Here is a 16456-nt window from a genome sequence, read left to right on the forward strand (position 1 = left end):
TGAAAGTAACACGGGAGCGTCGCTTACCTCCGTGTAGCCCGGTCAGAGCCTGCAGCGTTCTGCGTGATTCCAAAGATGGACGCTGCGTGTGTTGCCATAGGGATAAGCCCTCAGCTATGTACTAAGCCTTATGGGACTTGTAGTTTTACACTAATCTGTACTGGTGCAATGCAGTGGCCGAAAGTTTTTATTGTGCTTGTTAAGTGAAAGGGTGGCTCCCTACCTTTGTTGTATGAGGAGAAATTGAGACGTGACCAGGACAATCCGGTGGCACCAAGACACTATTGGGTCAAAGTCTCGCGACTTCTGACAAACTGTTGAGGCCCTTCTGCACACTGTTAAATTTGAGGATAAGATATGCTTCCTTTTTAAGGAGCATTCTGTCCAAGTCTGCATTGTTATGTGATGGACGTAATGTATGTAGTACCGTCCATCTGAGGTCATTGACATCATGGTTGGCATTCAAAAAATGTTCAACCATGGGGGCAGTCATGATTTTGTTTTTAATCCGGGACCGGTGTTGGCAAATGCGTGTGATGACTTGTTGCCTTATTTTGCCAATGTAGATTTGGTCGCAGGGGCATTGAACCAGGTAGACCACATTCTTGGTTTTACAGTTCGAGAATTCTGTATGTTTCCATCTGGTGGCCCCATGCTGGAACTCATCGCCCTCGATTGTGTTAGGGCACACGACGCAGGTCCCACACTTGTGGTGACCTGTAATCGGTTTGAGGTTCCACTGGGTCAGCAGGTCGCTTTTCTTTTTCGGTAATGACACGACTGACCTCATAATTTCCTGTCCTATGTTTTGGTTTTTCTTGTAAGCGAACAGTGGGCGAGCAAGTGCGCATTCTAGATTCGCCAGCAAATGCCAATTGTTCAACACCGTTTTCCTCAATTTGTGCGTGTCTGGTCCGAAAGTGGTGACCCAGACTAACCTATTAAGTGCAGGTTTGGGCCGTACTTGTAAGAGGGTTTCACGAGGGGTGAAGCGTGCTCTTTTGAAAGAGTGCTTCAGCAGTTTCTTCGGGTACCCCTTTTCTTGCATTTCCTGACAAAACGTCTCCGCATGGGACGTGAAGTCTTCCAAGTGAGAGCAGTTTCTCCTAATGCGCAAAAGTTGCCCATATGGGAGATTAGATTTCAAGTTTCTTGGGTGGGCACTCTTGTGGTGCAAAATGGTGTTTCTGTCAGTTTCCTTTTTATAAAGGGATGATTTGAGTACCCCGTTGATGTTTGCTATTTCCACATCAAGGAAGGTCATCCTTTCATTGCTCTGTGCGATCGAGAATTTGATGTCACCGTGCCTGTTGTTGAGCCAGTCGTGGAACGCTACCAGATGAGTCTGGCTCCCCTGCCACAGGAGCCAGACATCATCTATATAGCGGAACCACTGCAGGATGTGCTGTTTGAAAGGGTTGTTGTGAACAAATGTTTGTTCATACTGTGCCATATACAATACGGCTCCTGCCCCCCTGGGGGAGGGGGGGCAGGAGCCCAATCTGAGGAGTGGGGGTGAACGATGTCTGCCCGGTTAAAGGTGAACAGGGTATTAGGAGTCTGGGGTGTCATATCGGGCATGAGAAAAACCGCCTTCCAAGTCTTCTTCTTGGGAGGACCTTCGCTATCAAATCTCGTAGAGTCAGTGGTGACAGTGTCTATGTACTCCTTTTGCTTGCGCTTCGCTTTTCCACTTTCTGTGGTACGAGTGGTGGAATAACCATGTTCGTCCATGGTCGCCTGTATCAAGCTAGCTAAAGTGCCTGCATGATGCCACTGCTTCGACTTAGATTTACTTTTGCCCGAGGAGGCGTCATCTTGGGGTTCAAGAGGGTTCTGAAAACCATGGCGCTTTGTGAAGCTTTCAAGCCGTTTAGTGATCGTTTTCAGTGCTGCTCCTAATGCTTGTTGTACTGTATTTGGCACAGTGCTCTCAATGGCCCTGTTGACAGACTGCTGGACCGAGGTGCCATGGGCTTCCACAATATTATCCTCTAACAGTCTCATGTTGCCCATCATAATAGGGTTCATCCTCCTCATCCTACCTAACCCACTCTTCCATTTTAATATTAAATATTGTGCTCCTGCATGTATACAGATAAGTTCAAGCCAATTATAGGAGGAGTCAGGGGGAGCCAACCCACGTGCGCTCACAATAGTTCACTTAGCTCCTCAGAAAGTGCTGTAATCAGCAATTATTACAGCCCACAGTCCCAGGACGTCAAGAGCCGAAATGAACTCTCTAGGGAGTGTGCACTCGCTCCCAGGGTCGACTACTTTTGCAGCCAGTCAGGCGTCCGATCACTCTTCAAAATCGCCGGACTCTCTGAGCACTGTTCGGCTTTTGGGACAACGCTCGACGTGCGTAGCCCAATTCCACCCAAAATGTAGCCTAATTTGGCTACGCACGTCTGGCAGCGTAAGGCTCTGCAAAGGAGGTCAGGCCCAATTGAGATGAGGCTTCCGACACGAACGCGGGAGACCGCGGTCACACCGGCACCAAACAATGCTTATTTTTCCTCTACAATCCCAATGCAGGAGCTCAGTAATGCAAATACCCGAAGGTGTCTTAGCGCTGAGGAGAGCCAAACCATGTTCTAAACAAGGATGGCCATCTGGCCAGGGGGGGTACCTTTGGCATATCACAGTTACTTATTGTACAAACAACCAGGTCTTCAGCGGTCTCCTAAATTGCTGCAAGATCGGTTGGGAGCGTAGTGCAATGGGCAGGGAATTCCATAACTTCCCACCACAGAAGTGAATCGTTCTACCACCCGATTTTGCCTTGCTGACTCTTGGGACAATGACCATTCACGCGGAGCTCGATTTGAGGTGTCTGCTGAGAGTGTACCAGGAGAACCGATCCTGAAAGCACGGCCGGCTCTATAAAGAGAGTTGTGTATTATACACAGAGCCTTAATAAAAATCCTCTTCTCCACCGGCAACCAGCGAAGGTCATGCACTAAATGAGAAATGGGTTTTAAACTTGGGGAGCTTTAACAGGGTTCTAGCTGCCGCATTTTGTAAGGACTGAAGTTTCTTTAACACATATTTAGCGGCACCCAAGTAGAGGGCATTGCAGTAGTATAACTTTGAGAAGATGAGGGCCATCATCACCATTTTCTGAAGCTCAAAGGGGATGAACAGAAGAATTTTCTCAAGAACATTCAGCGTATGAAAACTTGCTAAAGTTACAGCGTTGATTTGGGCGGAGAGACACAGTGTGGTATGATAAATAAATCCCAGGTTTTTTGCCTTTTGCACTGGTTTTGGTAGTGAACCCAGCTCCAAAGGCCAAAAAGATACATTCCAGAAGGAGATTTCTTTACTAAAAAGCAGAACTTTGTTTTTGTCTGAGTTCAGTTTGAGACAATTTCTCTGCATCCAATCTGAAACCTGTGACATGCATCTATAGAAATGATTTGCATTTTTTTCACCTGTCAGGAGATAGATACTACTATCTGTGTATCATCCTCATAGGAAAATACAGCCAGCCCGTAACTGTGACTCAAATCTACCAAGGGGGTGACATACAAATTAAATAAGGTGGGACTAAGTGCAGAGCCCTGAGGTACCCCACAAGGGAGGGAGAAGGGTTGCAACCTTGCTTCTCCCATCTCTACCCACTGTTGTCTATCGTCAAGGAACAAACTCAACAATTTTAATGCAGCGTTCCTAAAGCCTAGTGACTGAAGTCGCTTAACAAGAAGTTTGTAGTGAACCATATCAAAGGCGGCAGAGAGATCCAATAAGATTAGTGAAGTTCTGCCACACTTATCCATCACTCCTTTTATCTCTTCAGATGCAGCCACCAATGCTGACTCTGTACAATGGTTAGCTCTAAAATCGGCAATAATGAATACATGCAAATCAACAAGCAATCGCACAAAATATTATACTTCATCAGCAGATCATTCCCTCAAGCGCGAACACGTGTGGGATGCAGCTGTTGCATACAATAATTATAATAGTTATGATAAGGATTAGAGGAAAGCACGTATCTCTGCTGAAAGAGGCTCATGGGAAAGAGATAATGGCTCTTATAGGGTCTGATGGGACATGATTGGTGCAAGAGCATCATGGGAAATGTAGTTTATATTATGTTGAAACGTTTTTTTCATTGGATGCTATGATTTTAACAGTAAAGAAAGAAAAGCAATAATCCGAAGCCTCCGTAATAGAATTTTAAACTGCCATTTTGACCTGGCATAGCAAACCTTTTGGCAGACCCAAACCTTCCTTTTTAATACATATAAGTAACCCCTAGTGTAGGCCCTGGACAGCCCAAACTGCAGGGTGCCATGTATTTAAAAACTAGGACATGTTTTTACATTTTACATGTCCTGGTAGTGCTCTCCTGCCCAGACGAAAAGGACTGGACCTGCATCGCCTAAACCTAGAACGAGAAAGAACCATCAATAAAGAAATGTGTTTCTGCGGATGCCATAATTGAGGTTACCTTTTTTCTACTAAATCTAATCTTACTCCAAGAAAATCTGTAGAAATTATTAAATATCAGTGCAACAAATGGGGTGACTGCAACTTAGTGAGGGTGACGGACTCCATCGCTTAAAGCCAAAATAAATAAACCTTGACCATATTTTTTACTTGTTTTCTCCATAGGGAAATACTTTTGATCATTTAAAGCTGAATTATCAATATTTCAAACATGAAAAAGCAGACCCAATCCAGCATTTGAGGGCAGCTCAACAGACCACTCCAACTGAAGACCTCCTGAACCACTCTACATTCCCAATATAATATAAAAGAAATGTGAAGAAACTCCCAAAGCAGTTTGAAGACCAGACATTACACATTTTCGAGGTGCATTCAGATGTGTAAGAAATTCTGTGGAAATATTTCAATTTCATCAGGTGGAACTTGGAACCCTCCAATGTGCCAGACAACGGCCCTAGTCACATTCCCCACGTAAAACAATATTTAAGTTAGGCGCAATCACAATTAATGTATGGTAAAATCCCGTGAGACTCCTTTCCATTCAAAATCACGCAGCATAAGCCTGGACTTTAGAGGTCTAATTCAAGGAGAGACATCAGAGTCTACTACCTCTTCTCATGTGAATGCTGCAAATGAAGGTATCACTCAGACTGGGATTTGAATATAACAAAGTGAGCACTGACCTAAGCAAAGGATTTTATGCAGCCTCAAAAACCCACATCACCCAACCTCAAAATAATTTTAAATGTGCAAGAGGCAACGTACCACAGAGGAGTCTCTTTAACAACTTGCCCTCCCAGCAAATCTGCATTAAGGCAAACCACCAGTAGCTTACCACAAGCTTAGCAGTAGTTGGGAAATCCAGGGAAACCCAGTCACCAAGCAAGCCTATGAAGTTCGTTTGGGGGAATAAATCGCATTCAAACTAAATGGCAGGGTTACTGTTATAGCCACTTATTTACCACAATAAAGTGAGCTACACAGTAGTATGATTGCGCATCAGCCATCCCAGGGACCCTATAGTAAACTGATTGAACACATTTATTTAGGGCGACCATGGACAATCCAACTGCCAACAGAAAAGAGTGAACGTACCTCTTTATAATAATGAAGAATTGAACACGGATCTTGTACTGGTTTATCTAGAGTGTGTAGAGCAATTTAGGAGTGCTAGCTTCGAAATAGAGATAACTGACCAAGCATGGAAATCTGAAGCACCTTCATGTCTGCAAAACCCTATGCAAAGCTGTATACAGAGAGATAATGTTAGGGTCCCAACCCTGTTGGCCATTAGTAACCCTCATGCCAAGGAATTTAAGGCTCTTGCTTCCCATCTAAAGGCAAGCCTGCCAGTTTGTTCCGCCACCTTGCACCAGAAAAAGAACTGAATTATCCTAGTTCACATTCAGGCATTTCTCACAAATGGCCAGTACCTCCATCAACCGAAAGCCTGACCACATGGAGCAACTAAAAAATAAAGAGCATGTCAAAAGAGTAAAGTGACACAATCACTAGTATCACTAGTATCGCCATCCACTTGATTCCCTGAATCGGCCTACCACGCCATATCCATGGCACAAGAAGCTCAACAGCAAAGGCAAAAAGCAAGTGAGCAAAGACAACCCTGACTGGTGTCTCTCTCAACGGTTAATGGGTCACAGAGAGCCCTGTTAACATGCAACCTGGGCATAGGACTTCAAACAGGAGTTTAACAATCAGGAACTAATGTTTAGTGTTGACATAGAACTTGAACCAGATATGCCTCACTCTGGGAACCCAAGTTTTTTTTTTTTTAAGTCGACCAGAATTAACATGCATGCGTCCGGCAACTCATGAGTCAGAGCCACAGCGCCTGGTGGGACAGAAGCAAAAACATTTTTGCCTGAGTGAACCAAGAGGTTTACCACCCTTCGCAGACTAGGGGCCAACACCCTGTCAAGTATTTTCAGCTCCACATTGATGAGATAAATAGGGTTGCAGGAATCATACTGATCATCGCAGTTTTGACATCCCAGCAATCACTGAGGTCACATAGGTCTTCCATTACAGCCCCTGCCACAATGAATCATTAAGCATTGACTCTGGATTGGGTGGGTGACCATATCTGAAAATGTATTATAAATGTAAGTGGAAGATAATTATTGCACAGACTCTTCCCAATGGCATGCAGTCCTTGGCCTCCCAAATCCCTTCAGAAGTTGGGAAGATCCAGCTCCTCACTATAAGTCACAGAGAATGTTTCGGCAGGAGGTCATGAATCAACTTATTCCATCATTAGAGGCTGCCTCTTTGCAAAGGCTGATACAAAGCGGTCTACTTCAGAGACTGGCATGCCAGTTGGGGAGAATATTTTTGGCATCAACTCTGAGACCTTATCCTGCTTAGCGGGCCAAAAAAGTAACTTGCCTGACTAGTTGTCACATTTGTAAAAGAAGCACTGTGTTGCCATCCAAACCCCATATATGCTACACCCTTTAACAGTTACTTTAACAGTATGCAAGACATCTCAAGCTCGCAGATCAAGGTTTCCTTGCAAGGAGAGGCACAGCTCTGCCTCCAGCCTAGTCACAGCTTCTTCCTTAACATACTTAAGTCGGCAAAGGCTTTCCCAAAGATAACTCTCTTGAAGGTTTACCAAATTAAACAGGAGAGCAGGACTGATTCTACGATAATTTGGACATTATAAGATACCACTTGATTAAGGCCATAAATTCTTCACCAGTCAACCACAAAGATATGATGCTAGGAGTCATGCCTATTCAGTCACAGGCAGAAATAGTAACCCAGTCAGAAGAATGAGTGCCATTGAGAAATAAGTATAGGTTGAATGGTTGGGCGCCAGTGTCACCAGACATCTCGTATCATCAGGTTTTCAGTCGATTCCGTTAGGTGAAAACTCCTGGGTGGCTCATCCCCATGTGACCAAAATACAGATCCATGAACTGGAAAGGAGCACAGACAAATGTCCACGCCAGTCATCCTTTCAATTTGCAGTAACTTAAGCCTTAATGGTGCAACCAATCAATCGAAGAAAACACCAACCTGAAGCAACAGACCTAGACATTAGCTAGACAGACATGTATCTTCCACAACCACCTCAGTAGATGGGTATGTTCATGGAGTAGGATGGTAACGATGACCCTCTAGGAAAAAGAAATCCGTTCAGTGGGGGACCCGGGATTTATCTGCTCGTGTCTGATGCTAGCTAAACTGTTGTACCTTCTAGGTGTCACAGACTTCCCAGACTTCCCCACTTCCTCCTTTCACAGCACTTTGCCACATTAAGACAACCTCTTATTCCTAAAAGCCACACAACTAGACTGTCAGGGATGAAGACAGGTCCTTCAGCTCTGCCTGCCTGAAAAAAAAAACACGACTTTTTGTAGTGAATAGTTTAAGGTTAGCAGTGGACAGAAGCCTTTAGTCAAGGTTCTTCACCCACAGCTGCTTCTTAACTTCTTCAAAGGACTTCTGTTGCAGCTGGAATAATTGCATGCAGTCCTGGAAGACCATGATAGGGGAGAATTCCTATTAAACAAAATCGTGTCTGCAAGCTGCAAGCAGGACAGTGTCATTATATTTCCAGTTGAGAAGTTTTTTAATCAAGTACACTGCAGGGGAACCTCAGGCAATGGTCATGCTGCAAGTCTTTTGAGGGCAAGTTCAACAATAAAACAGGTGGAAAGAGTTCTGGGCTGAACCAAACTCAACACACTTTGGAAACCCCACAAAGCTTGAATTGTTGAGTGGGCTCACCCCTGCGCACCATCCAGCCTGGCCTTCAACATTGCTGTTGCTCCTACAAACTAGGACAATATAGTCTTCAGTTACTAAACCTTATACTTCAACTCTGAAACTACTCTTTCCGCGTAAGTGACTAATTCTCTAACATTTCAGCGGTTCTGTCGGAGTAGGCAGACTTCAGCGCCATCCTCCTCAATCTTGCCCTCCAATGTGATTCCTGTCATAGAAAGCATATGATCAGACGTGCTCTAGGCCACACCAGTCCATACATGTTTAACTGTTTCATATCCTTTAATGTGCATTACATGTCTGTACCACAATCTCAGACAGACAGTCTGGCTATTTTGTCAAAAGGACTTTCCAATCTCAAACTTAATTTCTTTTACATAATCTGTAGAGCGCACCTATAAAACTGGGGAGTCCTATAGTGCTGCTGACAAATAACAGAGGTATACCCTTAAACACCAAAGCTTGCAAAATACAGCTGGTCAAGACCCTGACTATCTCAAGTGTAACTAACGATACTGAGCACATGAACATGTTTCCCCCCAGTGTACACCAACCTGTGCACCTATGTGTCCAGTGCCATTGAACTATACATAAATTCTGTTTTCTCAAATGTACAGAAAATAATGGTCCCTTGGTGCAGAGAACCCAATACTTACGTTAAAGACATTCTTCATCCCTCCCCCTGGCATATTGTTCAGTGCTTCCTAGGTACCAACCACCCTAGGCTCCGCTTGTATACATCACTCTGTGGTATACAGTACTTTAAGCTCTCGGTATAGATCATTGCATAACTCTGTCATGCACACGAGCCTATGCCCCTTGCTAAAAATTTTTTTATCTATGATCGCTGGCCTGTGTGTATCGATGCGTGTTTGTCTGTTGATATGCTATGAAAAAATGTGTCAATAAGGGTGCTGGCCTGTGTGCAATTTTGATATGTGTTCATAAGTTGACTAGTTCTGTGTGCATACACAGTACAGATGTCAAACTTATTGGCTTTGTCAATTCTGGTTACTTATGGATATATATTCAAAGGAATGAAGGCACCCTTTCTATACATCAAAATACATTTTAGCTTATAGACCTGGATTCAGAACTTAAGGACACGGAAATAAAACAAAATAATTGGGTGTATACGACCTTTGCAGGATACATTGCATTACACATTATACAACCAGTGATGTGGTCATAGACGGCATGTGGTGCAGTATACATACAAAAGCAAGCTTTACTATAATACAGACAATTTAGATTATTTGAGTAAAAATACGTTTTCAGTAAAATACGATCCTCAACGTTAACCGTAGGAAACTGCTCAACATACTTGATTAGGAACTTCCAAGTGTTAGCATGCAAGGCGTGATCCATACTGGAAATGACAGTACAAAGCTCCAGAACCGTGTGCAGCACTGCAAAGAAGAGATTCCTGAATTAGTAACATGTTGCAAATGGCACTCACCTAGAGAACCTCGTATCAAGCGTGGGATGATGCGCAAACGTTCCAACACAGTTTGGTGATTTCTTCAACCTCTGTGGCTACAAATACCAACTTGATAGCCGTTATCAGAAATTCAGGGCCAAGAAATTGTAATTCTATTACATTCTAACAGAATAATTTAAACCAATTGATAAAAGTCTTAATTGTATCTTTATTATAATAATATCAATTGTCATGTACCTTAGACCAAGTGTGTAGCTAGACTAGACCTAACTAACATACGTCTCACTGCACGAAGCATCATGTTGTGGAACTTGAAAACAATCGGAATCTAGACCGAAATACCCACTTGCGTTTTATTGTAATATGTACACTAATTTTAATAAACTATTTATTATTGATAGTAAAGACGGCATGGCATGGTGGTTTGAAAAAGTGGATAGCAGTTTGAACTAATAGACCATTCTCTTATAATTTAACCCCTTTCACATACCAAATTAAACTCTTGTCTCTTCGCTAAAATAAATACAGGTACAAGCAATTACGCGTGCTCATAAACCAGCCCGCCACACACACATGCAATACAACAGTTCGAAGGGATGAATGCACATTTTGTTTGCTTGAAAAATGTGTATCAAAAAAGGTTTAAACGAATAAAATGCGATTATTTACAAAATGAAACACAGCCAAATTGGATGAATGTGCATGCACAAAGTGTATAAAATATTTGTTTCCTCAGAGGTCTTGGATAAACCGAACAGTGAAAAGTGTATGAAAGTAACTACAATAACTCAAGGTCTGTTTCTTCTCTAGTCAGCTCACATGCTGTAGCAAAATGTTCAACCGGGTTTAACGTTTATAGAAATGCATAATCAACAAGCATTTGCAATGCATTAGGTCTCGTATTTGTGAGAGTTGGAGCTATTAGCGCTGTAAATGACAATGTCTTTTACCCATGTGTTTTGGTTTGGAGTGGATGTATGTGGTGTGAAGTGGAATTAGGAGGTTTGGAGTGGAATTTGTGTGGTGGAATTGTGTGGAGTGGATTTGTGTTGTGGAATTATTTGGCATAGTGTGCAGTGGAAATGGGTGGATAGTGTTCATGTGGTAATGAGTGTACTGGAACTATGTGGATTAGGATGGTGTGTCAAAGTGTAATTATGTGGAACAGCATCTTGTTGAGTGGTGCGTTGTGGGGTTTAATTATGCGGTGTGCTGTTGAACTTTGAAGCATAATGTGGAATTCTGTTGTGTGGATCGGATGTACGTGGTGTGTTGTGTAATTGTGTTGCTGAGTTGAATTATGTGGTTTGTTCAATTATGTGGTGTGGAATGGAAAATGTAGAGTTAAATTGTGTGGCGTGGATGTGTGTGGCATTGAGTGAAATGATGCCAATTTGAATTATGTGGCATGGTGTGGAGTGTCTTAGAGAAGGAATGGTTAACTCACTCAGTGCAATGTGGAAGAGGTAAAGATAATGTTACTTACCAGTAGACATCTGTTCTTGGCATGTAGAGCTGTAGATTCACATGCTTTTCATAGCCCTGCCATATTGTGTCTGGATATTTGCAAGTTGTTTTTGTTCGAAGAAGTATTTTCAAGTCACAAGGTATGGCGACTCATCCTTTCGGCAATAGTGTGCATGGGCATCGACCCCATTGTTAGATTGTTTACCGTCAGAGGGTGAGAATGGAGTTAGTATTATAGAAAGAGACAACCATGGGTATGTATGTAATAAGTAATTAAGTAAATATCTGTAACTGCAACAGGTATAGGTACCCAGGGAGGCGGGTGGGCGCGTGTGAATCTACAGCTCTACATTTCAAGAACAGATGTCTACTGGTAAGTAACATTTTCCTTTTAGGCATGTGAGCTGTAGACCACATGCTTTTTATAGACTACACAGCAGTTTGCTCCCAAAGCGGTGGCTAACCTGTAGCTGTTGCAGTTGTTTGAAATAGTGTTCTAAGTACTGCCTGGCCTACATTAGCTTGTTGTCTCGCTAACACATCTACACAGTAATGTTTAGTTAATGTGTGCAGAACAGACCATGTTGCAGAGTTGCAGATGTCTGCAATGGGAATATTCCTTAAAAACGCCATAGTAGCCCCTAGTTTGCAGGTGGAATGAGCCCTACGGGGTGTTGGTAATGTTCTTTTTGCCTTTGCATAGCAGGTTTGAATACATTTTACAATCCACCTTGCAATGCCAGTTTTTGAAATAGCATTGCCTTCATGCGGTGGGGCAAAGGTCACAAATAGTTGCTTTGTATTTTTGTTTTGTCCTCATCTCACCAATAAGCTACTGCAGATCTTAAAAAGCTGTCATTCTCTGACTGGGTGCCCTTTGGCTTACTGCACTTGCTTAGGTCGACCTGACCGGCACCTTTTTAGTGGGGGCTTGGTGTAATCATAGGACCATAAGTAAGATTAACAGAAGTTATATTAATCTCAAATCTTGGCCCCAGCTCGTAAGGGGCTGCCAGATGTTTATAGGTCTATCTCCAGTCCCATCCTGGTCTAGGCAGGCCATAGCAAATGAAGATATAAGCCATTCTTCTGTTCTTGTGGGTTGGGAGTCTTTCCACTTTCTACATTTTTCTCTCCGGGCGAGCAACACCAAGTATAACAACAACCCACAATGAATCTGTAATACGTCCAAAGTAGATAAGTCATCATTGCCAAAGAACACTAGTGCTATATTAACCTCGATGTTTCCTTTAAAGATGCCACACAGAGAGTCTCCCAACCCCTTCCAGAAAGTTCTTAATTCGGGACACTCATAGAAGATGTGGATATCGTTGGTGTTAGATGTCATACACCTAGGGCATTTTGGAGTAGATAGTGGAGCGAACTTGACGATCCTGGCAGGCGTATAGTAAAGGCGGTTGGTGACAAAAAAGTGATTTTTCTTTAAGCTAGCTGGATTGATGAATTTATAAAGTAGTTTTAAAGATGGTTCTAAAAGATCTGCTATAGTGTACTCAAAGGGGGATTGGTTCCAGATTGATGATCGTAGTGGAATTTCAATGTCTTCTGCGTCTAGAAACTTCTTATACCAAATTGAGATTTATTTTTTCATTGGCTGGACTGATTGAAAAAGAATCTCTATCCCAATCTCCTCTTATGCCCCCTTTTTCTGCATCAAACCAAGATTTAAGTGATCAATACTTAAATTTAGAAAAACCAGGACCTATCTTGGCTCTTAACTCCCACGGATGGATTCCATTTGCGTCCACCAAGTCAGACCAGATGGATATGCCTGCTCTCTTAATGGGTCCAGCCAAACAATCTTGAAGACAGAGTGGTGTCCCAGGGGAGTCCCATATGGGGGAAAGATCTGAATAGTAACCAATTTCCCATCTAGTTCTCACCTTGTACCAGGTTTCCAGTGCGGCCTTAAGGACCTTCGGACGCACTTGTTTAAAGAACCTCGGGCCCCAAACTTATATAGAAAACCTTCTGCACCTACTCCACCCTCGATCATTGCCTTCTCGCCCAGCAATCTTCCCTGTGATGTCTCTGCTGGTTTAGAAAGTAGCATCAGTATAGCTTAAAATTGGAATGCAACTGAATACCAGCTGATGTCTGGGATGGCCAACCCCCCTTTAGTAATTCTACGCCTTAATTTCTTCCATGATAACCTTAATCCTTTATCACCCCAAATGAAACTCCCAATCCTGCTTTGGATCTTGCAAATACACTGTTGGGAAAAGCCAAAGGAACTGCATTGAACATATAAGGCAGCTTAGGGAGAATAACCTTCTTCACCAGTGTAACCTTCCCTGTAGATTGTCAGGGAAAGATTCCTCCACCTTGTGAAAAGGCGATCAATTTCCTTAACAGTTTTATTCAAATTGATCAAAGGGATTTTATCCAGTTCTTTATCAATATAAATACCTAGGTATTTTAACTCACTGCTGATAGGTCCCTCCCACTGATCGATGTTCCAACACAGTCACCCATGGATTGCTAGTGTATAATATTATATCATCAGCATATAGGGCTAATTTGCACTGATAATGCTGGGATTTAAAGGGGTATATTAAATCGTCCAATCTAATGGCTTGTGCCAGTGGCTCTATGTAAATATTGAGGGTAAATAGGTCTCCCATTTCTTGTTCCCCTCTGGATGTTAAAACTGGAAGTAAGTATACCGTTTAACAGAATCTTTGCTGAGGCTCCCTGATAGCATTTCCTCAAAGTTTGAATGAATACAGGGCCGAAGCCCATTACCGCTAATACCTCCCAGCGATACACCAAGCAGATCCTGTCGAAAGCCTTGGCTGCGTCCAAGGCAACTACTGCCAAGGGATCTGATCTTACTATAGCCAAGTCAATATTGCCTATCAGCAATTGTGTCTGCTCTTGAATGTATCTCCCGGTTACGAAGCCATTCTGATGGATGTTAACCAGATCAGGAACCAGATTAGCCAGACTCCCTTCCAAAATACCCATAAAGATCTCATAATCGACATTCAGCAGGGAGATCGGGTGGTATGAATCTGCTTCAAGTGGGTCCTTACCAGGTTTTAATATCAATACGATGGTTGCTTCCTTCCAGGAGCTTGGGACCTGGCTCGTTAGACTATAGGCTGATTTAAAAAAGGTGGCCAGTGCCAGGGTCAATTCATCTGATAGGAGTGTATAAACTTCATTCGGCAGTGCATCAATTCCTGATGCTTTAATGTTTTTAGATTTCTTTACTTGGCTTGTAATAGGAGCATCTAGGAGGTCACAACTAGCTTCGGTTACCGTTGACAGGGATTTATTCCTCAACCAAGTTAGTATTTGTTCTTGCCAAGGATCTAAGTTCTCTTTATAGAGATCTGAGAAGAAAGAGATGAGCCAGGTTTGCATATCTTCTACACTGCTAGATTTTCCCCCATTATTATTCATTATAAGCTCACTGATATTTTTTGAGCGATCAATCCTAGCCTTGCAAGCCAAAAGAGCACCTGCTTTCTCCCCGTATTCATAGTTTTGCATGTTCTTTATCAACCATTGTGCCTTGCACTTCTGGTCTAGTTTCCCCTATACTCCTGCCTGGCCCCCTCTAGGTCATCCTGGACTTTTGCCAACCTTCGTGGACACCCGTCGCGGAGTCGAATTCTCTCGACTTCTAATTGCCGGATTCTCCCCTCGATAGAATTTAGGTCCCAGGCTTTAGCTCGATTTTTAGAACAAATAAGGCCATGTAGCCTGCCCCTCAGATTAGCCTTAAAGGCATCCCAAAGGATGTCTATAGTCATAGAGCCAATATTTAAAGCAAAATATTCTAAAGAAGATAGTTTGATAGCCTGAATAATTTCGAGGTCCGAGAATTTTGCTCTATTAAGCGTCCATCTAGTTTGTAACGTGTTGGTCTTTTTAAAACATGAAAATAATATTGGGGCATGATCAGAGAGATGGCTTGGTAATATTGAGACCCCCAGCAGGCTATCCAGGTCATACCTATTGGTTAAAATATAATCAATCCTGGATGAATGATGGTACATCTCCCTTCTTTGTCCTCCAAACGTCTACCAGATCTAAGTCATGCAGCAGATTCTTCATAGCTCTACGGATTCGGGGGGCCCCTATATAGTGAGTCTGATTTTACCTATCTTTTAAGGGATCGAGAAGAACATGAAAATCTCCCCTGACAATCAGTGGGGAGGTTGCCAAAATTAGTTTAGATTGCAGCTTACAGATATAGGATGGGTCGTCTAAGTTTGGTCCATAAAAAGAGGCACAGATTAATTCTGTTCCTCCTTAATCCAGTTTTGCCACTATACACCTCCCAGTCTGGTCCAACTGTACAGATTTAATAGAGCAAGTAGCTCCCTGCTTAATCAGGATTGCGACTCTCCTACTATTAATCGTTTGTTGTGAGGAACAATAACTTTATCTAGGGGATTCTAGAGAATGTTGTGCGGGACTCTTCTAAACTCAAGTGTGTCTCTTGTAAAAGATAAACTTGAGCTGAGAAGAGCTCTAAATATTTCAATATCGGCCTTTTCCTTCGTGGACATCTCAACCAGTTTACATTCCAAGAGATTAAACTGACCTTACTATTATTTATGTAAACACCTGCCATCAGCTTACAAACCCTTGATGTTGGCTAAACGTGCATTTCCTAAAATTCAAGTGAGACGAGGGATTTGTTTTATTGCTTTGTATTACGAAAGGGTTTTGTCCTTTCAATGTAGCAAAGTAAAGCTCCCCTAAACATCCAATGTGTGAAGAGCCCTTTTTGCCACTGAATCTGGTTGAGGGAAAACAACTGGCAACTCAACAAATTGGTTCATATGAAAGGCAGATACTACTTTTGGCATAAATGTAGGATTGGTGCGAAGAACTACTTTGTCTTTGTTTAAGCGAAAAAAGGGTTCTTCAATAGTTAATGCCTGTAGCTCCCCTACTCTCCTCAGCGATGTAATGGCAATGAGGAAAGCAACTTTCCAAGTGAGAAATTGTAATTCACATTTCTCTAAAGGTTTGAAGGGTGGACCCATTAACCTGGTAAGGCCAATATTTAAATTCCATCCTGGTGCAGGTTGAAGTCTTGCAGGAATCACTCTTTTTAGTCCTTCAATAAATGCTTTGATGACAGGCACTCCGAAAAGTGACAGTTGCTGTCTGTTTCGCAGATATGCAGCAATTGCACCAAGATGTAGTCGTATGGATGTATAAGCTAGATTTGAAAGTTGTAAGTGCAACAAATAGCAAATTATATTTTGAACTGAGGCATCTAGTGGGTTAATATGGTTTTTATTGCAGTAAATAAACAGCTTCCATTTGTCTGCATAGCAAGCACTAGGAGTA

At 42.6% G+C, this 16456-nt stretch overlaps 1 protein-coding gene across 2 annotated transcripts in view; it reads right to left on the bottom strand.

Annotated features, from left to right (window-relative positions):
- The window catches only part of FIRRM (FIGNL1 interacting regulator of recombination and mitosis), a 3285109-nt gene that overhangs the window by 2412523 nt on the left and 856130 nt on the right, over positions 1–16456 (bottom strand). For both annotated transcript variants that reach the window (XM_086964357.1, XM_086964349.1), the window contains one exon: positions 9536–9620. In XM_086964357.1, the coding sequence (XP_086820483.1) occupies positions 9536–9620 (85 nt within the window). The remainder of the gene's footprint in view (positions 1–9535; positions 9621–16456) is intronic.

Source organism: Lissotriton vulgaris, chromosome 1_1 (assembly GCF_964263255.1).
Source record: "Lissotriton vulgaris chromosome 1_1, aLisVul1.2, whole genome shotgun sequence".
NCBI classification, from domain to species: Eukaryota; Metazoa; Chordata; class Amphibia; order Caudata; family Salamandridae; genus Lissotriton; species Lissotriton vulgaris.